The sequence below is a fragment of the Dermacentor silvarum genome, chromosome 1 (genome assembly GCF_013339745.2).
Source record: "Dermacentor silvarum isolate Dsil-2018 chromosome 1, BIME_Dsil_1.4, whole genome shotgun sequence".
In the NCBI taxonomy this organism is placed as follows: Eukaryota; Metazoa; Arthropoda; class Arachnida; order Ixodida; family Ixodidae; genus Dermacentor; species Dermacentor silvarum.
Window position 1 is genome coordinate 120578461 of NC_051154.1, and position 23950 is coordinate 120602410.

Genomic DNA, 23950 nt, shown 5'->3' on the forward strand with positions numbered 1-23950 from the left:
CAACCAAACACTATGTCGCTAGTTGTGAAACGTGTCAACATCACAAGCGACCAACCACCGCTGTACCAGGTCCCCTGCAGCCATTGACACCGCCTAGTACACCTTTCGAGCAAGTAGGCATTGACCTTATGGGTCCATTCCCGTTATCTAACAATAAGAACCGTTGGATAATCGTTTGCGTGGACCATCTCACACGGTACGCAGAAACTGCAGCCATACCCTCTTCCACCGCTGCATGTGTGGCGCTTTTCCTGCTGCGTTCCGTAGTTCTTCGTCATGGTCCGCCGCGTGTTATCATCAGTGACCGTGGTCGCCAGTTCACTGCGGACGCCGTTGAGGAGCTACTTCGTCTGTGCACTTCTGAGTTCCGTCACTCCACACCGTATCATCCACAGACCAACGGCCTCGTTGAAAGGACGAACCGAACACTGACCAACATGCTTGCCATGTATGTTTCCTCCAACCATAAGAACTGGGACGACGTGCTGCCCTTCATAACCTACGCATACAACACGGCGAAACATGAAACCACGAACTACAGCCCATTTTATCTCCTCTATGCAAGGCTACCGCGCAGCCCTCTCGATACTTTCTTAAACTTTATTCTGCACGACGACGATTCTGTGTCAAAGACTGTGTGCCTCGCTGAAGAAGCCCGCCGAATAGCCTGCCTTCGTACTTTGGCCTCGCAACACCGTTCATAGGACCGTTACGACGAGCGTCACGGGCCTGTTTCGTTCGCCAAAGGCGACTTGGTGCTTCTTTGGACACCACAACGCAAGCGGGCCTTGTGTCAAAAGTTCCTGTCCCACTATTCCGGCCCATACGTTGTCCTGGAACGTTTGAGTGAACTTTGTTATGTGGTAGCTCGCCTCCTGGGCAATGGCCGGCGATCAAGTAGAACGCAAGTGACTCATGTTGCTCGCCTGAAACGTTTTTATCCTATTGATGCCTCCTAACTCGCCCTACAGGCTTCGTATGCTTGTGGGGGAATGTAACGAGCATACAAGAAGCAGTTGGAAAGAAGAGAAGGACGAAGTGCTTCTAGGCCTGGTTGCGCGCTCACCATCATCCATCTCCTGTAAATAAAGTCATTTCTGCCCAACTCTCCGTAACAGTATATACTATTTCGTAGAATTTACCTCCTGACATACTCTTAACAGAAAATGCACTTACATCTATAAAAAAAATTATTTTGAACTACACCTATCAAGTGCTGTGGGTCTTGTTCCCTCCTGTGCCCATCTCCCTGTTGAGCTACTTTCATCACAATTCAACATAGCTGACCAACAAGCCCACAGTGCCACCTTCATCATATTCTGCCTTACGTCTGCTGCTGAAAATCACTGGCTTGAGACATTGCGGTTAGCACAAAAACTGATTCTTAAGCAACTTAAAATAAGAAATGCTCTGATTTTGGTGCTTTCACTGCTACTGACGCATCATCAAGTCTTATACTAAGCAAACAGGGAATGAAAACAGGATGCATAATTTGCCTCATAGGGCCCCATTAAACTGACGCCTGTGTTTTTCAAAGGGGACGAAACACCAGTGTCAGTTTTTTCTCAGATATTATAAAACGAACACAATGGTTTATTTTCGGTTATTCATAAAGGAAAACATGACACGGATAATGGTAAATGAACTCTCATTACGGTCCTCACTGGAGAGTGAAGAACATACAAGTGCATCAGTGACATGGCGGGACCAAAATGACAAAAACGTACCGGCACATAAATGACACTAAAAGGGTTAAGCTGCACTAGATTTCAAAAGTGTCATTAAATTAAACAGGGCAAACAGATCTAACCAGAGAGATGTGGCGTTACTCATTTAAGAGACTGTGGGGATGTGAGACTCTCACACGTCTTCTGTAATCCGACTTCACCGCGTGGCTGAGTGCCGGCGGCGGTCGTGGTGGTTGCGGCGCATTGCAAGAGATGGCGCAAGTGTTGCGATACTAACGCCACCGAACAGCGAGATAAATTGGGAGAAAAAGGTCGAAGGCACTTGCTCATTGGCTTGGGATCGGCGACCAACACGCACGAATGCTTTGCGCGTGCGCCGGCCCGCTTCGCGGGACCGCCTCGCGAGGCTAAGAGCAGGACACCGGTATGGACGAACACGGATCGTTCGAATGCATGATCGTACGTACACATGAACGACTAGGCGATGGTGTCACAGCATGGGGCGAACATATTCGCTCGCTATCGGGTCGCGGTGAGTCGGACTTCCTTGATTTGTGGCGCGCTCATGCGAATTTTCTATTGGTAGTAATTCGGCTAGTGTGTATGAAAGGTGCAAGCAATGCCCTTTTGATTGTTTGCACTACTGTGTTGTCGCTCCTTTGTCCCAAGAGCATGTGTGAGACCTCACAAGACATGCAGACAGGACTGAAAGGCACAACCTTTGTACATGTGCCCACTGTGGTGCACCTTCTATTTCATTTTGTGGCTATTCACAAAGACACTACTTTGATACCTACCTTTTTCTGAAAGCAGTAATTCATAAGCTTTTGTCTCCTACAGTATAAGATATTTCGACTTTTGTGAACACAGTGTTTTGGGGATAAAACATATTTCCAAGGAAACTACAGTAAAACCTCGTTAATTCGATCTCAAGGGAGTAAAAAATATGTCGGAACTAACTGAATGTCGAATTATCGAGGGTATCCGAAAACCAATAAACAAATGCTTACTATGTCAACACGCTTTTATTTGCTGAATGAATGAGCAAATGTTGTTTCTATTTTGCACAAAAGCAGTGCAGAAGCTGCTATTCTCGTCCTCTCGTGACTGACGGGCTCTTGCAGCGCGGCCACGGCGCGCACTTTCATCTGAGACACGCTTTTCAGTATCGCATCGAGTCAAAATGAAACTGCCTACGGCAACTGCTGTGGACGAAACCGCGCTCGCTATCAACGTGATCATGGAAGGAGACTACGCTGTTATGGCATGTCACTGGCACGTGATCGACGCGCATACGAAGTCAAAATGAAACTGCCGTTTGCCGCAACCACTACGAACGAAACCGCGGTGGCTATCGACATGATGCGCAATTATGAAGGCACGCAACCGACCCGTGTATCGAGTCAAAACGAAACTATTATTTGCCACAACTGCTGTGGACGAAACCGGGGTCGCTATCTACGCGATTATGGACCAGCGCCGTCCTTGGCTTGCCTCCAGTCCGAATTACCCGTTGTGCACACAATTTGGCGCCGAATCAACCAAGGTTTGCCATACATTTTTCATGAGAGGAAGCGGGGATGCCAAATCATCAGAATTTCTGAATTAACGCGAGCCAAATTAACGAGGCTTTACTGCATTTACAAGAGACATAGCATTGACCAAGACAGAAAGTGGCCTGGGACACGCTGTGCTCCTTTTTGGAGTTGTGTGCAAATATTCAAATATCAATGAATCAAATCGAATAGTGAGCATTTGAAAAATTCCATTTGTTAATTGAATATCAACTATTTATTTTTGAAATATTTTGTATACAGTAGACCTCGTTGATACGTTATGGAAAAAAAAAGCAAGAGAAAGTGCACTAACCAGGAAAGCATACAATCAGAAGCCAGAAAAAAAATTTCGCAAGCCCGATTTTTTTTTAACTTGCAAGATTAATCAGACTTCCCTGCTGCACAGCCACCTACCCCTAGCACTAGAATAATAATAACAGAAATTTAGATGCTGCACAATGCTTCGGAGGCATAGCACAACCACACATGCTATGTCGCCAACAAAACGGCCATGAACAGTTGCCATCATGTCGACTGGCACGAAACCACAACATTGATTGCCGACTCCCAACAAAACGATGTTGGTTAGGCCTAGCAGCCTAAGTAGTACGACAGGCAGAGCAGCTAGTGACAACCCATCGAGAGAAGCTGACTATCAATATGTTTGCACTCGTAGACCTTATCAACAATAGAGCATGAGATCAGAAGCACAGGCTAGAACTGACGGTCACCGTAGTTTAGTACAGTTCCCCCTTCATGTCCAAAAAGTCTGCCTGCAACAAAACACAGCAACGGCAACTTGAAATGACACATACTAGATGCACTTGCGTGTTTTATTCAGTGGCTTGGCTGGTTGGACTGCAGTAGGCAAGCCAACATGCCAATGCCAGGAGATAAAACTTATCGTACAGTTGGGTATTCATGGCAAAGCAGAGCGCGCACTTAATTAAACAGGCGTCATCTAATATTACAATGCTCCAAAAAATTTGCTCAAAAAGCTCACCTCAACTGAAGCACTGCCCTGGAGTGACGCTTTTACAGACAGGAGGATCTGCTTCTCTGGTTTCACTTCGAGGAGATAGACGGAGTCCTTGCTTGCTTCAGTAATGTGCACATTAAGTGCCTCATCACGGTAGAGGCCTCCTTCAGCTAGTTGCCGAAACAGTAAAATGAAATTAAGATAAAAACAAGGACAGTTAAAAAAAAAAAAAAAAGCTACTTACAACTCCGCGAAAAAATGCATGTATGCAGAAAGAGTCATAAAACTACCTGGTTAAAATAAGGAACCACTGCTAACAAATTTCTTTAATCTCACTGTTAACACACTGTTTTTAAAAATACATGCCAATAAACCTCCCTTCTAAACCACACAACAAAAGATTTTGTTGACGTCATGAAAAATCAACAGCTAGCTTCTGGAAGTGTTATTTGAGTGTAAAGTACTGACCCCCAAACATTCACAGCCCACAACCTCGGGAGGTTGGGGGTTCTACTCCCAGAGGCAGCAAACTTGTCTTTTTATCTTTCATTTCCTATTTTCTTTCTAAACAATACAGTCAAATTCCTCAATAGCAAAACTGAGAGAAAGTACGACAAATTTCACTCAAGCGGGACAGCAGAGCAAAAAGTGTTCGTTGAGGCGAGACTTTTTATGCATTAACTCTCGTACCTCTCATGAGGAATCGAAAATACTTCATTGTACAGGGAGTTCCGTTGAAACGACATTCATTGTAGTGGGCTTCAAATGTACAACGCTGGAAGCAAATTTAACCCTCATATATAATTGTGCAGTACAATTTAAAACAAAACAACAGGCTATGTTTTACTTTGCTTAATATGGTTCTTTTGGTGTCAACAGTTGAGCACGCACCGCCAAGAATGGCAATTTCATAATGATGAACTCTAAGAGCCTGTTTAAGACTACATTTTGCAAGTACAAAAGATTTTTTTTTTAATCGTAGAGCTTCCAAATCATCGTTCAAGTAAAGCTTTTCTAAGGTTTTGAGTTAATGAGGGTTTACTGCATCTGCATCACTATGTTAAAAGCACCCCCCATCAGGCCCCATAGGAAATTTTGGTTTTACACTGGAAGTTTTAAAGTGCAGTCATGGGAGCTTTTTACCAATAGGATATAGTTACAGCACAACCAAGAGTGGCGCCAGTCAGAAGAAGACGATTTGACTGTAGAGGTAGAATCGGTCTCGCCAGCCATCTTGAGCATGTATTGTTGCCTCTCTTGTATATATTGTAAATACACCTGTATAATGGTGGAGGTGCTTGGTACCCACGAGAAACAACAACGAAGCTCGCAATGGTTGTCACCACGGACAGGACATGACGGACGAAACTGGACCAGAAATGGCACAGCCCGCATCAACGCCTACAACCCTGACAGTTGTCCAGGCTCAGCCACGGGATCCAGGAACGTCCTGCGAACCGAGCACCTCGACGTGGAAGACTGGATCACCATGTATGAGCGTGTAAGTGCACAAAACAAATGAGATCCCACGATTATGTTGGCCAACTTGGTCTTCAATTTATAAGGCAGGGCGAAGGTGCGGTATACCAACCACGAGGAAGGGCTAAACAACTGGGGCATGTGTAAAAAGAAGCCGAGGGACTTGTTCGGCCGTCCCACCAGTCGGAAGAGCGCCGCTAAGAAAGAACTACAGTAAAATCTCGATGATACGATCACGGCTAATACGAATTTCCGGATGATACGATTTTTTCTGTGGTCCCGGCCGAGCCCCATTAGGTTGCAACGTGCTAGAAAATGGTTGTTACGAATCGATTTTCAGCCTGCGTCGGTTGATACGAATAAACGCCGCCCCACCGACGGCCGCGAAAGAGAACAGCGCGCAGTCACGCGCTTTCTCTCCTTCTCTTTTGGTGCGGAGGCGTGGCGCCGGACAGCGCGGACTCCGCGACTGGGCGCGAAGAGTTTGAAGCGATGGCGCTTCAAGAAATAAATGCTTTTTACGTACATGTGCCTGAGTGAGTTCACCTCTGACTCTTTCATTTAGCTACAGTCGAATCTCGTTAATTCGAACACGCTTATTTCGAACATACAGCGCACCGACAATGCTCTTAGCAGTGCGCCAAATAACACGGCGGCGCCTCCGACCGGCATTGCTCCGACACCGCCGTAGAGCAAAAGCTCAGGAGAGACCCCTCAATGCCGCGCGCGAAGGAACGGGGAAAAAAAAAAAAAAGAACCCGCGGCGGAAATTTCCCTCTCTCTCAAATTGCAAGGTCGCCGTTTCTGCATCGCGCCGGAACAAGCGTGTACGTGCCGACTAGAGTGTTCTAGACAACCGTATTCTAGCACACACTAGTGCCGACGTCTCAGCCACGCGGATAAAATGGCAGTGAACCCTTCTCCTCTATTTTCTAGTCACATGTTGACCTTGCACGCTGCGGCAGCAGCGCAAAGGGAAGCAGCGGCGGAGGCACAGTCGGGCCAACGAAACTGCCACGCCCACAAACGCCCGCTTCCCGATAACGGCAGAAAACGAAACTTCAGGGGGCGGCTAAAATAGGCTGGCGCCAGCACGGCGGCGGGCGCGCACGGAGATGCGCACACGGATTCGAAGGTGAGAGAGCTACGAGGGAGTTGAGAGGGAGGGCGAGGGGAGCCACCGAAGCGGCGGAGTTGACGCGGCCAAATCCGCTTCCCAGCCGCCCTCCTCCCTCACCTTCGACGGTCTCCGCACGCACCCGTGTGCCGGCGCCGCCCGCTCGTTCCCTGAAGCTTCGTTTTCTGTCGTTATCGGGAAGCAACCGTTACCCGGCGTGGGCAGTTTCGTGGCCCGCGCTTGCTATGCGCTTGCGCGCCGCGATATTTCACGACTCGCACCGTTCGTGCATCGTGCTATGGTGCACGAATACTTCAAAAATACGTCCTTTTAATTCGAACAAATTTTCGGGCCCCTTCGAGTTCGAATTATCGAGATTCGACAGTTGTTTTATTTGTGTTTCGATGATACGAATTTCGGCTAATACGAATATTTTTCGTGACCCCGTGAGATTCGTATCATCGAGCATTTACTGTAGCGCCCCGTGTCCAAACGTCCACAGAATCATACGCCTCTTACATCCAAGACGTGTTGGTTCTGTGCCGTAAGGCCGATAGCGATATGCCCGAGTCAGGCAAGGTTGGGCGTGTACTGAAGGGGATCGCTGACGATGCTTTCAACCTGCTCATGTGCAATAATTGTGAAACAATACAGGACATCATAAGAGAGTGTCAACGCTTTGCGCGGGCCATGAGCCTCCCGTCTTGCAACGCCATTCACATGTCTGCCGAACACAGCCACAACATCCTCTTGTGACGACAGGCTAGGAATGCAGCAACCATCACCATCAAATGACCTGACGCGGATAGTGCGGCGAGAGCTTGAAGCCATGGCTCCTGTAGCCTTTTTTCCCGACCCAGTGACCCTAACAACTTGCCTACAGCACCATATGTGCAGGCAATAGTCCACAAAGACCTCGCTAATCTTGGAGTTCATTCTGTATGTGCCGTTGTCACTTCACAGCTGTCTCATGCTCCTTGTCAATCAACTGGTCAGCGATATCCTGCACAGTCCAGCCGAGTGGCAAACCGCAGACCATCGGCCAATCTGTTTTGCCTGCGACGTTTCGGTCACGTTGCTCGCCATTGTAACGACTGTACTGTCCCCTCTGCTCTGCGACCATCATTCACCAGTTATTATCGCCCCGAACAGAGCCAGCGTCGTTACCAGCCTGCATTTGAACTGCAACAGCCAAACAATGACGCTCAAGCCCCTTGGAACAGTCCCTCGTCGTCATTCCGACGTCACCAGTCCTGTTTGCCAGCAGCTCATCGACCATCGTCCCTATTGCCGCAGGCTCATCGCGCACCTTCCCCGATGCAGCCCCGACGCCCGTCTCCGGAAAACTAAGCGATGCAGTTCCCTGAGGTGACGCTGCATTGACGACTCGACCACAAAACCCTCTGATCACTCTGCCAACCTAACAGATCTTGATGGACATTGTAGTCGATGGCGTCAGTGTACCAGCACTGATTGACAACGGGCCGCGATTTTGTAGCGATGCCTTATGAGTTATTCTATACTAGTCTTATCATCCACCGCTCACGGCCGGCTGATCCCGCTGATAACGCGAGCGGACCGTCGCTCTGACCACTGACAAAGCGTGATAAGCGCGAAAAAGCATTATTACCGCAAAGGCATCGCTATAAAATACTGGCCCTGGAGCGCACATATCCGTGATGAGTGCCCACTTGTGCCAACGCCTGAACAAAGTTGTCACACCCGCTGCATGACGCACTCTCCGCATGGTATGTGCTTGGTATGTGCACTAGTTGCATTGGCATCGCGGGGCACCTAACGACGGTTTTGTTTGCCTTTTTGGAACAACGCCCTTACGACGTTATACTCGGCTTAGACTTTTCATTGTCCCATTCAGCCTTCTTTGACTGTGCGTCTAGTGTCATTCAGCTTGAACTGCCCCACGGCTGCTATAGTCCACCAGTCACACAACCACGGTTATGCTCTCCTGAAGACATCTGCCTGTTGCCTCAAGCCACTACGCATGTCGCTCTAATGTCGTTCCCATCTGTTCCTGACAGCGTCTATGTGCTATGTCCGACCGCTGACATACTGCTTGAAAGGAATTTGGCTGTTCTCCATACCGTGCTCACTGTTACAGGCAATCAGACTTCGCTTTCTCTCGTTAATTTTACCTGCTCGACTCAAACTGTTTGCAGAGGCATGTCTTTGGGTGACATCTCGCCTGTGAACGATTGCGAGATATCGATTCTTGATGCCCAAATTTCGTCGCCCTCTACAGGAACCTCCGCTCGTGTGTCCATGTCATGAGTAAGAGGTATGCGGTGCGAAAAAGAAGGGAGGAGGACGATGTACACGGAGCGGTCCGAACGGCACGAGCCCTCGAGGCACGCGACCCGAGCTGTAATCGAGAGAGAAGAGACGCTAAGCTGTAATTATCGGCGTGACTCCGGGCCAAGAAGGTTGCATCGCCAGCATCGCACTGGCGACGAGAACCATGGAGGTTCGGTCAAGTCCGTGACGGTGGCAGTTCAGGGTGTGGCCGTCGACATCGGCGACATTCGAGCGAGGCTCCTTGGACAGGCGGCAGCCTCTCATGGCAGTGCCGGGCACTCCAGGAAGGATCCCCCTTCAGCTACAGACCAGCACATACGATAGTTCCCGGGGCGTCTCGTCGGCACTCCAGGAAGAAGTTGCGGCGTAACCCGGAGTTAGGCCTAACCTGTTGGGACCAGGTGCCACGTCACCGACGGAGTTCGGGACACTGGCATCTGAGACAGACGAGTTGACTGACCGACACCAAGGCTGCAGCGTTTACGGAGTTGGCGAGAACACCAACAAATGAGGAAGATCCGACAGGTATCGGACTTGGAAAATATCTGCGACGACAAAAGTCAGTAAGAACGGTCACTTCTTGTAGCGTCACAGTCAGAGGCTAGGGTTGCCTGACTTTCATGTAGGAAACGCCAAGAACTAACGTAGGCGGAACTAAGGGCATGTTTAGCGACTATTGATTAGGTTGTACATGTGTTAGTATTTATTCCTTCAGTGTGTTTTAGTCTGAGTGGGTTTTATTTTGAGTTTTAGGTTTGTGTGCAATTAAAATCTGTTTGCTGTCCTGCCATGCGTCTTCCAACCCCATCTCTCATAACACCCGCACGCCCCCGAGATTGGTGACACGCGACAGTCCACCTTCACTGTGTTCTTGTCTATTGTGCGCACTAAATATTTCACTAGGAACCTCTGATTCACTGACTCTCACAGACGAACTGAGCAAGATGATCGCACCTGACCTTCCTGCACAAGCTGCTGACCTCTGCTGTCTCTTGGACGCGACATTTTTGATCTTGACGACGGCTACCCTTTAGCCCAGACATCGGTGGTCACCTATCGTACTTACATTGGAGACGGCAATTCGTTACGCCACAGGCCGTACCGTGTCTCACATGCTGAATGATAAGTGACCCAATGAGAAGTCGATAAGATGTTGACTAAAGGCGTTATCGAACCATATTGCAGTTTGTGGGCGGGACTGTTGTCGTTGTGAAGAAGGATGGCAGTTGGCGCTTTTGTGTCAATTACAGACACCTCAACAAAATTACGCGCAACGATGTCTACCGACAGCGATGACGCTTTGGACTGCTTGCACAGAGCCAAGTACTTTTCATCCATAGACCTTCAATCAGGCTATTCACAAATCTTGGTAGATGACATGGACCGTGAGAAAACTGCCTTCGTAGCACCCGACGGCCTTTACCAATTCAAGGTTATGCCGTTTGGCCTTTGTAATGGCTTGGCAACCTTCGAAAAAATGCGACTCCTTACTTCGCGAGTAATAAATGGTCCACACATCTGTGTTATCTAGACAATGTGATAGTCTTTTCACCAACTTTTGCGAGTTATGTCACGTGTCTGTTGGCCATTCTTGCTGTTTTCCGACGCGGCGGCTTGCAGTTGAACTTGGATATCCAAGTGCCACTTTGGACGTCAAATTATCGTTCTTGGCCATCTCGTTAGTGCCACTGGTGTTCAACCTGACACTGACAAGATTCACGCTGTCCAGAACTTTCCTGTTCCATCTTACACTGGAGATGTAAGAAGCTTTGTAGGACTGCGCTCGTATTTCCGTCGGTTTGTCACAAATTTTGCCGAAACCGCCCTCCCACTCGCGGACTTACTTAAGGACATTACTTTTACATGGGGCCTTGCTCAAACCAAAGCCTTCTCCACCCTCATACGCTTGTTAACGGCTCCCCCATTGCTGGTTCATTATGTTCCATCTACCGCCACTGAACTTTACACGGATGCTAAGGGCCATGAAATTGGGGCTGTACTCGTTCAATGGCAGCGCAACGCAGAGCGCGTAATTGCATGCGCCAGCCGCCTCCTGTCACCCACCGAGAGGAATTTTTCAATTACTGAACGGGAGTGCTTGGCGTTAGTTTGGGCAGTAGCCAAATTCCATCCCTACTTGTACGGCCACACATTTTCCATGGTTACGATCACCACGCCGTGTGCTGGCTCTTGTTACTGAAAGACCCCACTGGATGATTGGGCAGATGGGCGCTACGACATCAAGAATATTCATTTGCTGTTTTATACAAGTCAGGCCGCTTGCAAAAGGACACTGACTGCCTCTCCGGTCACCCTGTCGACGGCCCTGAAGATGATGCGCATGACACCGACACTTCCGTCCTGGCCATTTCTGATGTGCGCGACATTTGCACTGAACAATGGCGTGATGACTGCTTACGTATTCTTATTGATCGTCTAATTCTGGACATTCGGAGCCCACGCTGCGCATGTTCGTGCTCCGCAACGATGTTCTCTACCGTCGCAGCTTACGCCCTGGAGGATCAGAATTTTTACTTGTACCAGCCATCTCCAGACCTCAGTTCTTGAGCAGTTGCATGGCGCCCCTACTGCAGGCCACCTTAGTGTTTGGCGTAGTTATGACTGCGTACGGCGCTGCTTCTACTGGCCAGACCTGTACCGCTCTGCGCACCGCTACGTTGAAGCCTGTACGCTGCGTCAGCGCCACAAAAAACCTCCTGTGCTGCCCGCTGGACGCCTTCACCCCATCGATGTTCCTTCAGAACCATTTTTTTGCGTCGGTCTCTATCTTCTCGGGTCTTTTCTGACGTCGAAACCTGGCAATAAGCGGGTCATTGTCACGACTATTACGTAACCAGGTACGTGATCACGGGAGCTTTGCACAGAAGCTGTACAACTGACGTGGCGGATTTCCTTTTACATGACATCCTCCTCCACTACGGCGCACCCCGGCAGCTCCTCACTGATCTCGGCCGCACCTTCTTGTCCCGCATTGTTGAAGACCTACCTCGTTCCTGTTCTGCTGAGCACAAGATTTCCACGGCCTACCACCTGCAGACAAACGGACTCACGGAGCTGCTCAATCGCACATTGACAGAAATGCTGTCTATGTACGTTTCTGTCATGAGTAAGACGCCGGAGGCGAAATAAAAGAAGACGAGGACGATGTGATCGGAGCGTTCGGAACGGCGCGAGGCGCGTGAGGCGCGTGAACCGAGCCATAATCGAGGCATGTCATGAGTAAGACGCCGGAGGCGAAATAAAAGAAGACGAGGACGATGTGATCGGAGCGTTCGGAACGTCGCGAGGCGCGTGAGGCGCGTGAACCGAGCCATAATCGAGGCAGAAGCGAGGCTGAGCTGGTATTATCGACGTGGTTCCGGGCCAGGAAGGTCGCATCGCCAGCACCGCACTGGCGACGGGAGACTTGGGGGTCTGGCCGAGTCCGTGACGTTGGCCGTCCACGGTGTGGCCGTCGACCTCGGCAAGTTCGGGCGAGGCTCCTGGACGAGCTGCAGCTCCTCACGACAAGACCAGGCACCCCAGAGAGGCTCCCCCTTCTACGGCAGACCGGCACGCTCGATGATCCCCGGAACGCCACGTCGGCACTCGGGAAAGGAGCGAGACGGAAGCAGCGGCCGAGGACGTCGCTAGGCCTAACCCGTCACCTCTCCCGGCCACGTCAGCAACAGCGACCGGGTTACCCAGGCTTCCGAGACGAGCCAGTTGATGAAGGACCGACTTCTATGCAGCAAAGTTGATGCGAAGATCGGCGAAACGGCCACATGGAAAAGGATTCTACGAGATTCCGGCCGGGAAGATACGAGCAACCACAGCTCCGTAAGAACGACTTTCCTCTATCGTCACTACAGTAGGCCAGTGATGCCAGACTTTGGGGTAGGAAGGGCCTAGGACTAACGGAGGCGAAGTTAAGGATATTTATTGATCCATTAGGTTGTACATTTGTTAACATTTATTTGTTTGTTGTCTTAGTTCAGTGTGTAGCTTGATTTTCGGTTTGAGGCTTTTTGGTTTTGAGTTCGCGTGTAAATAAAATCTGTTTGCTGTGTTGCCATGTCTCTTCCCTCTCCATCTCTCATAACACCCGCACGCCTCCGAGATCAGTGACACACAAAAAACTTCACAATTGGCGAGCCTGCCAGGATCCGCTCCCGGATTCTATCCAGCCCAGTCACTGATTCTCGGAAGTTGCAGAGATGGATTGGGAGGCGATATCGGCCACTATTCGCGAACAGAAGCTCAGCAAGGAGCAGGGCCTCAAATTAATTGAGGATGCAAGGAAAAGCGTCGAGGCGGCAGCCGAAAAAGCTTACGAGGAGAGGAGGCAGCTCCAACAGAAAGAGCTCAAGAAGCTGCGAGAAGAGCTACAGGCATTACAAATGAAAGAGCGTGAGGCGGAGTCTATGATTGAGAGTAGACCCAATAGCGTAGTGGAGCTGCATGACACGAGAGAGATGCCAGAAGTAGGCACATTAGATAGCACCCGTGACGGCGTTGAGGAGAAGCTCACCACTGAGGAGCCTTTGACTCATAGTGAGCAGGATAAGAGGATGGCCGACGCCCCGATAGAGATTTCCATGCCCAAAGAGCAGAAAAGAGAAGGGGAAGTAGCTTCACCTCGTAACAATAGGGGGTTGGTAATGGAGAATGAGTACAAGGATAGCCAAGCATCAGACGTGAAGAGCCAGTCAAACTCCGAGGGAAACGAGGAGGACGATAGATGCCCTAGCCACCCAAACAACGCAACGCGTAAGGGTAAAAGGATTCCGAGGAGGCTGAAGACACGGCGGCGTAAGAAACCGCGTGTGCATAAGATGGGCTGGTCGATAAGAATGAACAAAGGTAAAGCCGATAGATACCCTAATCACCCCAGAAGTAAGGCAGCCTTTAAAGGCAGGAAGAACGTGCACGGAACACGTAACGGTAGGAAGATGACTCGCAGGAGATTGAGAGGAAAGCAGCGCAGGAAAACGCGTGCGCATGAGATGGGTGCGCCAAAGAAAAAGATGAAGCCAGAGTTAAGGCAGGGACATTCCAAACCGCCCAAGAAATGTGCTAGAGGAGGAAAGAGGAAGAAGCAGGCCGTACGTAGAGAAGCGTGGGAGCTTAGGAAAAGGCGGAAAAAATGAACAGGTATAACCGGTAGGGTACTAAAGGAATATTATTTAGGAATGCCTTCGGACAGTGGAATAGTCAGCTCTTACAAATGTGTGTATATAGCAAGTTTATTCATATAGAGTGTTTGGGACAATGAACATTACAAACAATTGAGTGCAGTGTTGTGTGAACAGAACAAGTAGTGAAACGTGCGCGACAGTGCAGTGAAGTGTGGTGATGAGTGGTAAGCGAAGACGACGCACGGAAGAGCATTCAAGCCACAACGAAAGTCAAGTTCGCCGCCAAAAAGGTCAAGAGAAAGCAGTTTTTTGGAAAAAAAACTCTTGAAGAGGGGAGCCATGTCATGAGTAAGACGCCGGAGGCGAAATAAAAGAAGACGAGGACGATGTGATCGGAGCGTTCGGAACGGCGCGAGGCGCGTGAGGCGCGTGAACCGAGCCATAATCGAGGCATGTCATGAGTAAGACGCCGGAGGCGAAATAAAAGAAGACGAGGACGATGTGATCGGAGCGTTCGGAACGGCGCGAGGCGCGTGAGGCGCGTGAACCGAGCCATAATCGAGGCAGAAGCGAGGCTGAGCTGGTATTATCGACGTGGTTCCGGGCCAGGAAGGTCGCATCGCCAGCACCGCACTGGCGACGGGAGACTTGGGGGTCTGGCCGAGTCCGTGACGTTGGCCGTCCACGGTGTGGCCGTCGACCTCGGCAAGTTCGGGCGAGGCTCCTGGACGAGCTGCAGCTCCTCACGACAAGACCAGGCACCCCAGAGAGGCTCCCCCTTCTACGGCAGACCGGCACGCTCGATGATCCCCGGAACGCCACGTCGGCACTCGGGAAAGGAGAGAGACGGAAGCAGCGGCCGAGGACGTCGCTAGGCCTAACCCGTCACCTCTCCCGGCCACGTCAGCAACAGCGACCGGGTTACCCAGGCTTCCGAGACGAGCCAGTTGATGAAGGACCGACTTCTATGCAGCAAAGTTGATGCGAAGATCGGCGAAACGGCCACATGGAAAAGGATTCTACGAGATTCCGGCCGGGAAGATACGAGCAACCACAGCTCCGTAAGAACGACTTTCCTCTATCGTCACTACAGTAGGCCAGTGATGCCAGACTTTGGGGTAGGAAGGGCCTAGGACTAACGGAGGCGAAGTTAAGGATATTTATTGATCCATTAGGTTGTACATTTGTTAACATTTATTTGTTTGTTGTCTTAGTTCAGTGTGTAGCTTGATTTTCGGTTTGAGGCTTTTTGGTTTTGAGTTCGCGTGTAAATAAAATCTGTTTGCTGTGTTGCCATGTCTCTTCCCTCTCCATCTCTCATAACACCCGCACGCCTCCGAGATCAGTGACAACGAAACACATCACAGTTTCTGATGACCACAGTGATTGGGAAAATGCATTACCCTTCATGACCTTCACTTACAATTCGTCCCATCCTGAGACCGCTGGCTTTTCTGCCTTTTACCTTCTGCTCGGCCGCCGTCCTATTTTGCCCTTTGAAACACTGCTTCCTTCCTCCATTATTGAACACTCCCACTGAATATGCTCCAGACGTCTTCGTCTGGGCTCACACGACACACAAGATTGTTGGCTCCCGGCTCACTGAGTCTCAGGCCGCACAGACGATCCGGTACGACAACCGAGATCGGGATGTTAAGATTTAATTTGTGCTCTGTTGTCCTCCCATGGACATTGTGTCGCCGCGTCGGTATCTCTGAAAAGCTGCAGCTGTGCTACACAGGGCCCTACATGATAGCGCGTCAGCTTGGCGATGTCAACTACGAGATCGCTCCGCTGGACTTGCGTGTCCCCACTGACATTGTACATGTCTCCCGGCTGAAACCATACTTTGCAGCGAGTTCCCCTCCTTTATAACTAGCACTGAGATGCATTGGCGTTCCAGTTAACAAAATGTCGCTTTATGCATTGAAGCACAAAATTAACTGGAACGCCGATGCATTTCTCTGCAAAGTTCAGGAATTAATATCTCGGAACTGGTGTCATCCCGAGAATTCGTTCCAAGTGGATCCGCCTTGCAAACTCCACGGCTACAATTTGTAAATTGCAATATGAGCCATCAGGTAATTAGTTAAAAACTTAGTGAATTTTTATTAATTAGTCGATTATGCAATTTAATTTTTTGTGCAAGTAATGTCCACCTCTTCGAGTAGACTAGCTCATTAACTAGAAATGGGCTATCTGCCACAGGCAACCTTAAATAAATTTTGAAAGTGTTTGCTGAAACACCCTGTATAACAATTTCTGAGCACCACTTATGATTAGAATTATTAGCATAAGCTAAGCTATTCGCTAAGCCAGGTGGTCTGCTTTGACTTGCAAGTTGGTGCCTTTCTCTCTCCTATTAAAGACATCAGTTCGTTGTCTGATGCGATGATTTCAACATCATTGAAAAAGTGTTCGGGCACTTGATCTGGAAATGAAGTCGTCGGCAATCATAATCAAATTGATTTTGCGAGAGAGTTCTTTGTGGGCGTGAAAAAATTGCCAGTTGGTTCAAACGGGCTTGTCCAGTAGTCGACGACCGCAAGTACATTTTCAGTCGCCGAAGGCAAGAAAAGGACTGCTCGGATGTGGTCGACGAGACCGGTATGGCCAACGCAATTTTTTTAGCTTGGCCATTTCCGCCAAAAGGTTTCGCAGGTGTTCGCCCTTGGCCCCTGTAAACATGTGCACAATGTCCACAAATGTGTGCAATGATGGCGACCTTTGCTGGCTTAAAATGTCAATCAGCATATCTCTGAGCAAAATCAGGCGTCCTGGTTCAAGGTCGTCACCGTAGAGCTATGTTATACGGGGTGTTTCAGCGAACACTTTCAAAAATTTTTAAAAGTTGGATGGGGCAGATAGCACAGTTCTAGTTCATGAGCTGGTCTACTCGAAGAGTCGGAAATTACTTGCACAAGAAATTCAAATGCACAATCGAATTATTAACAGAAATTCACTAATTAGGTTTTTAACTAATTACCTGATGGCCCATATTGCAATTTACAAATTGTAGCCGTGGAGTTCGCAAGGCAGATCCACTTGGAACGAATTCTCGGGACGCCACCAGTTTCGAGATATTAATTCCTGAACTTTGCGGAGAAACGCATACGGCAGCCCGTAACACTGAGCTGAAAAGGATGGCAGCTTGATGGACATTATCTTCCCACGCGCTCAATATTCGGGTTAGTTGGAGGTCACATAATCAAATGCACGCATGGGAAGGAGAGCACGCGTCTTATCTAGCCCTGCCGCAGCTGCAAATTACTGTGTGCGATTGACGCTGACGTGACCCGCGTGCCGTATCCAATTGTTGGTAATCATTGGGGGGTGCAATGATCAAGGGTGAGCAGGGATGGCTGCTAACTTCATGCGCACTGTCTTCCTTCTTAGGCTGTTTTTCCGCGCCCCAAGTGTTGCAGATCGCATAGCCTAAGTTAAGAGATGGGGGAAATTGGAGATCGCTAACAGAGGCTGTCCTGTAGTGGACTTAAAAATATGCAGATGATGATGATGAATCTAATTTTCGGAGTCGCGGTGAATCGCATGGCTGTACGAACCATTCCGCTGCCGGCGTTCTTCATAATGCCAGCGTTGTGATAGCGACTACTCGTGGTCTTCCAGCGAGATATTTACAGGCGTACATGGTCGGTGCATTGCACGATGTTTGTTATTTTATTAGTGAGTAAATGTTACTACAATTACAGTACACGAGTCTGTACCAACGTACAGACTCGTGTGAGGGCCGCACATTTTTGCCGCAATTTTGGGGACCCTTACCAGGGACCGGGCCCATTTTATCAAATTTTTCCAACTATGAGCATGAAATCCGCCGTAAACCTCCGCGATCGCTTCCTCTCGCCATCTATAGTCGCGTACAATTTTAGAAGGCAGCGGCATTCGCCCCTCAAAGGCGGATGCACACGAGCATCCACCAATGGGCGTGCACTCTAGACTGACGTCATGAGACGGGCAGCCGGTGACCCCGCCGACAGAGGACTTGGCAGCCGAAGCTTCGAGCTGAGCCGAGTCGGGTCAGCGGGACTATTTCTTTAATCGCGGTGGAAATAAGCTGCTGCGCTTGTGGTCAGGGCGGGGGCGCCTTTCCTGTCTTCTTAAGTTAAAACCGACTTTTTTTTTTTTTTTTTTTTTATAGTTGCGGCGCGCGAAAGTACGCTGTGCGGGAAAATTTGCAGTGGAGCACGATCGGAATCGCGCTGAACGCAATTGCTTCTAAGTTGGATTTTTAAAAAAAATATTTGCTTTCAAGTTGGGGGTGCGGCTCTTACACAGATTTATACGGGAAGAATCTTTTTCGTGTAATTGTCTTATGCTTCGCTATCATTAATACTGCTTCGCCTTTCCGGCAAAACTGCAGCCTCTATATTTTTCTGAGTCCTAATAGAAGCTCTGTTGCACATGACTGCTATTGATTCTGATTTCGAGTGAATCCGGCTTTGCCTCACTTCGGTTACTAAGTTAATTATATATATGTATGACCTCTGCATGCACGTTGCGATGTTTCCATCCCCAATAAATGTTGTAAATTATCATAAGTTTTTTTTTTCCATGAGTCGCTAGCATGACCTACTGGAAAGAGAAGCAATGCTGAGACACATATCATTCACGTACATTTCACACATTGTTGATAAAAGACTCTGCCGAAGGTGTCACTGAAGTCTGCAGGTCTTTTTCAGTGTCAAAAAAGCGTGCAAAGCAGTTTGTAGCGAGTTGAACATACAGACATATTCATTCTCTAGACATAGGCTATACACATCATTAGAAATAATTGTTAGTTAGCTACCTCTTTCTTTTTCAAAATATCATAAATTTTGACCTGTGTACACATTGAAATATAATGTGTCTGTGCATGGTGTTCACACTGGAAATTAAAATAACATGTTAAAGGTGAAAAAATACGGACGAGGGAGCCACCGTTGGTGCTACTAATGCGCTTGTTTTCCTATTGCCAGGATTTTCAGAAATAAAGCGAAAGTATGAATAAAAGCCGTGGACTTTCGCGTCAACAATGATGCAGTTAGCTTTTAGCCACAATAACATTTTAAAGGTAAATGTAGAGGCAATTAAAAAAAAAAACAAAAAAAAAGCACCATAAATGGTTGGGGTAACAGGACTCTGGTACTGACATTTTAGGAGCCTGGAAGAGGGGGGGGCGGCTGCGGCATCGCCAGGGGGGGCACAGCCCCCCTGTAGTCGGCGCCTATGCATCCTAGGGCACGATCTTGTACGCGTTCCAAAATGGAATGGAGGCCGTCCGTTCCATCGAGCCGCACACGATTGGTCAATTTGATTGTCACGGTTCAAATTGACCAATCGTGGAATGCGTACAAGATCGCGCCCCTAGTTACAAGTTCCACGACGGTTACTCACGCAGACCACCTGCAGTTTCTCAAGAGTGGGACGGCCGAGCCAGTTATCCTTCTGCTGACAATTTCAGTGCGTCCCGTGAGTGCCCCATCGCGTCATTGATAACGTCACAGATAACGTCACAGATAACGTTATAGATAAGCGTCATAGATGTGAACGGCTCTGTCACAAAAGAGCACGTAATCCAAGCGCGCGCCGCGTGTCACGCAAGCCAGCGAAAGAAGACGCCGGCCCCGCGGCAACTTCAACAGAGGGGGAGAGCACATACGCCTCAAACAACAATGCTAACAACGGCGCCGAAACGTCTAGAAGAGCCTCGACGAAGCGATGTTAACCGGAGAGAGAGTGAGAGCACACGCGCGCGCCGAGACACCTTCTCACTCGGCAAGTCGAGAGACATTACTACAGCATGAGCATGCACCAACAGGATGAGTCATCACCCCTCCTCGAGATGCTCTGACGGCGGCGGTCGAAGGTACGAGAAAAGACTCGAAGGTTCCCAAGCTTTGGCCATGCTACGAGATCACGGCTCCGATAGGAAAGTTCGAGAACGCCTGTGGAAGCCATATAACCGCCGTGCGAGAATTGTCAGTGGGAGTTCGGGAGTTCAGTCCGCACCGGTGAAGTGATGTAACGTGAAGACCGAGCGTCTGCAGGAAGAAGTGGATTCCCCGGCAAGCTAGTCGACGAGTTCATCGAGCGTCTACATTTCCGGAAGAAGTTCCTTCTTCGAGATTTGCCCCGAGTTACGCCGAGATCGTCTGACTCCAAGACCAACCAGCATGGGTGAATACGATTGGACACTTAGTGTTCCTTTTCATTTTGTACTTTACGTGTTGGACTCTTAGTGCTTGTCGTTAATTATTTTCCTGTGTTTTGTGAATACCCATCTGATTTGTGTTGTGTTGTCTAGCCTAAGTGTGCACGCGTGTGTGTAACTGCCTTGTACATTTTCGTTCTTCAAGAAATTCTAAATGGAGTGCCCTTGATTGTTCACTAACCAGTTTTTCATGGTAAGACTGAGTGGTGCATAATAAAGAATAATTCTCACTTGGAAAAAGAAAATGCATTTTTGAGAGTTAGAGTTGACGGGGCATCACTCACTGTCTCTGTCGGAGGCCTCTAATCACCATCAACAACCCAGGGCATCATATATCTGTGCCATCTATCACATTTGAAATATTAAATTTCTTAAAAACCTTGCAGACCATACTGTGTGTCCTAGCTAACGTGGGCCAAGCTGTTTAAAAGACTGCAAGATATGACGATGGGACCAACGGTGTTTTGATAGCAGTTGCCTTGCGCACAGTGAATTTTTTTTGCAATCATTATTTACTAATTAGTAAAATTATTTTCCTAAACTTATATTTACTTGCATAATTGCGTAAGCTCAAATGTCAAGTTGTGCATCGCATTGGAAAACATCATATTCAACAGTTTCCAAGTTGTTATATTTTCCGTGTTTCAAAGTTGTGCTGCAAAACGTGAAGAAGAATGCGAAGTAAAGGCAGGCGCATGCCATTCACACATGCTACAGCAGCGCTCTCGAAAGGGCTTTCAAAGAATCAACAACTCAAAGGCTGACTAGGTGACCACAAAGAAGCGACATCGTGATGGCGTAATTGTTGGCTGCTGCTGCTGTGCTAGTCAGGCAACAAAATTGGTCATCTCTGAAAGTGACAATCCCGGAATACAGCCCACCTTTCTTGGTCACTTGTGAAATAAAATTGCTTATTTTCTGGCCAATCTGGTATTTTGGACTACAGATTATATGGACTTCTTGGCAGTCCCTGTCGAGTCTGAATTATTGTTTGGTGACTGTATTTACTTGCCTAGATTTTCTATCACACATCCAGTTTCTGCCATTTTTTTTAATGTGTTATGCATAATTTTTAAAATGTGTTAGGTGCTATCATTCCGGCTGTTTTTACTATTGTTTAATGGATTACGTAAGCGAGTTAAAAATTTTGTTTGAACTAAAATATTGGTGGTTGTCCTATTGAAACATACCCCAGTTTACATACCTAAGCTCAGTGTTTATTTTTGTATTCACATTCTTGTATGATTGCCATTTTTTTTCTTGTCCTTTAACTTACCTGCTTAATTGCTTTGTACTGATATATTTAGAGATATACTGTATTGGCCAATTGCCATGTTCTCGAATAAGAGTTGCGGTATTGTATATAAATAATAATAATAAAAAACACCACGCCACTTCCTCACACCCCCATTCTTGCGCACAATATCAGAGCTGCAATTAAACATCTAACAAGCAACATTTCTAAATATTTGTAACAATATTGTTTCTTATCAAATGTGAACGCGCCTGAGAAACTGTTGTGAAAAAAGTCAGTCCTAAAAAAGAAGCCACTAGATCTTACCTGACACGGTGGCTTGAGCAACGAAAGTGTCGCTGGTGTTGTATTCAGAAATTGTCAACGAAATCCACATGTACTTGCTAGAGGTACGAGAGACGAGGCCTGCAAATAAAGATATGAAAATATGTTACTTTCAGAAGTTTCCTCATTAGGCGTGGCAGAAGGACAACACCAAGTAAATTATATAAAATTATATCCAAACATAGAAATTTTCACTGGTGAGCAAACCATATGGGTCCCGACTTAAACCCCGCAACGCAAATTTCCTTGCTTTTATTCCCCATTTGCTTACTATAGGACACAATGATGATTGAGCATCAGTGAAAGTGCTGAAATCAGGGTATTGAATATTTTACTTGCTCCAGAAACCAGTTCCCATGCACAGTGTCCCATAGTATCAATTTTCGGTAGAGGATGTGACACAGAAGGCACGTGACCCATTCATCACTTATGCTGTTCGTACTGTTTGGTTGGGAATGAGAATCGAACTGCGCGTGTAGCTACTACTTTACAAAGAACTGCACACATTACACTTTTGCGTAATATAAATTACGGAGCAGCCTTGGTGGCATCATTATCTCACGTCAATTTGGATGATCCGCGACATCTTGCCGTTTCGATAAAGGCACAGGAACAATAAATTACATAGAAACAGGCTGCACCGCTATGAATACACAAACGTGCCGTTATCACATAGGATAGGCACATTCACTTGCTGACTGTGGTCCAACCAACCCAAGTTGCTGGCCAAAATGTGCATGCCGCCGACAGACTTTTCAGACATGGAGAGGACCGCACGTGTATCCCGTACTCCGCTACTACAGCACTCAGTCGAAGCCATGCGTCAGATCTCGCGCGCGATCACCGATAAGATCTACAAGTGCGAACATGAAAACAAGCACACCGCCACCAGACCATGGAGGGCCACGTGGATCCGGACTGCTCTACTACAGTCATCAGTCTAGCCTGTGCATTTGATCTTATGCTTGATTGCCAATAAAATCTACAAGTGCAAACATAAAAACGCGCACTTCGCCGACAGACGTTTCTGACACGGACGAGGCTGCTACATGTGCATCCGTATTCCACTACTACAGCGGTCTAGCCTGTGAGTCTTATCTCGCACTTGATTGCTGATAAGGTTTGAGTGCAAACATTATTAAGGTGCGCACACCACCAACACACTTTTCAGACACGGAGCAGACTGCATGTGGATCTGTACATCACTATAATCAAGCCCGTGCGTTTGATTGTTGATAAGGTTTACGAGTGCGAGTATACCAGGTGGCAAGCTTTCCACGACGGCTTGTCACCACCCACTGCACCGGCCGCGCTGAGTCGGCAACCAATGTTTGTGCGCTTCATGCCCGAAATGATTTGCGGTTTCCAAAATTACAGTTATTGCCGTTATACATTGGTGCTATGGGTAGGTGGCGGTGCTGCAGGAATTATGCAGGTCCGAAAAGTCCTTTATCTGAAAAATTGGTCGGCGACTGTATTTACAATTTCGCTACCAGAATGTACATTTTGAAGCACGTAAAAACAAAAATTTGCTTCGCTATAACCAACCGTATTGGATTCTGCATTTCTAATTTCATGGTAGCAGGACCATATTCCATCAAAACAAAGCCATGACCAACCAAATCGTATATTTCCGTCGTTATATTTGAAATTTTTTTATATTCGTGTTCATTACATCGAGGTTCAACTGTACAAGTAAAAAAAAAGAACAAAAATTCCCTGTCATAAAGAACAATTACACAACACGTTTTCCAGGCCTTGAGGTTGAAAAAAGCATCACAAGATAGGTGTCGCTACCAGCGCTCCCGTATTCTGCAGCACAAGTGGTGATTGTAGACATATTAATGATGTGCATCAAAAAGTGCGGCTGTGAGTTGTCGTGGAAAGCCC

General features: G+C 48.0%; 1 protein-coding gene across 2 annotated transcripts in view; it reads right to left on the reverse strand.

Moving 5' to 3' along the window:
* The window catches only part of LOC119435935 (uncharacterized), a 167538-nt gene that overhangs the window by 52153 nt on the left and 91435 nt on the right, over window positions 1-23950 (reverse strand). For both annotated transcript variants that reach the window (XM_049660887.1, XM_037702637.2), the window contains 2 exons: window positions 22043-22141; window positions 4248-4393 (listed from right to left, as the gene is read on the reverse strand). In XM_049660887.1, the coding sequence (XP_049516844.1) occupies window positions 4248-4393; window positions 22043-22141 (245 nt within the window). The remainder of the gene's footprint in view (window positions 1-4247; window positions 4394-22042; window positions 22142-23950) is intronic.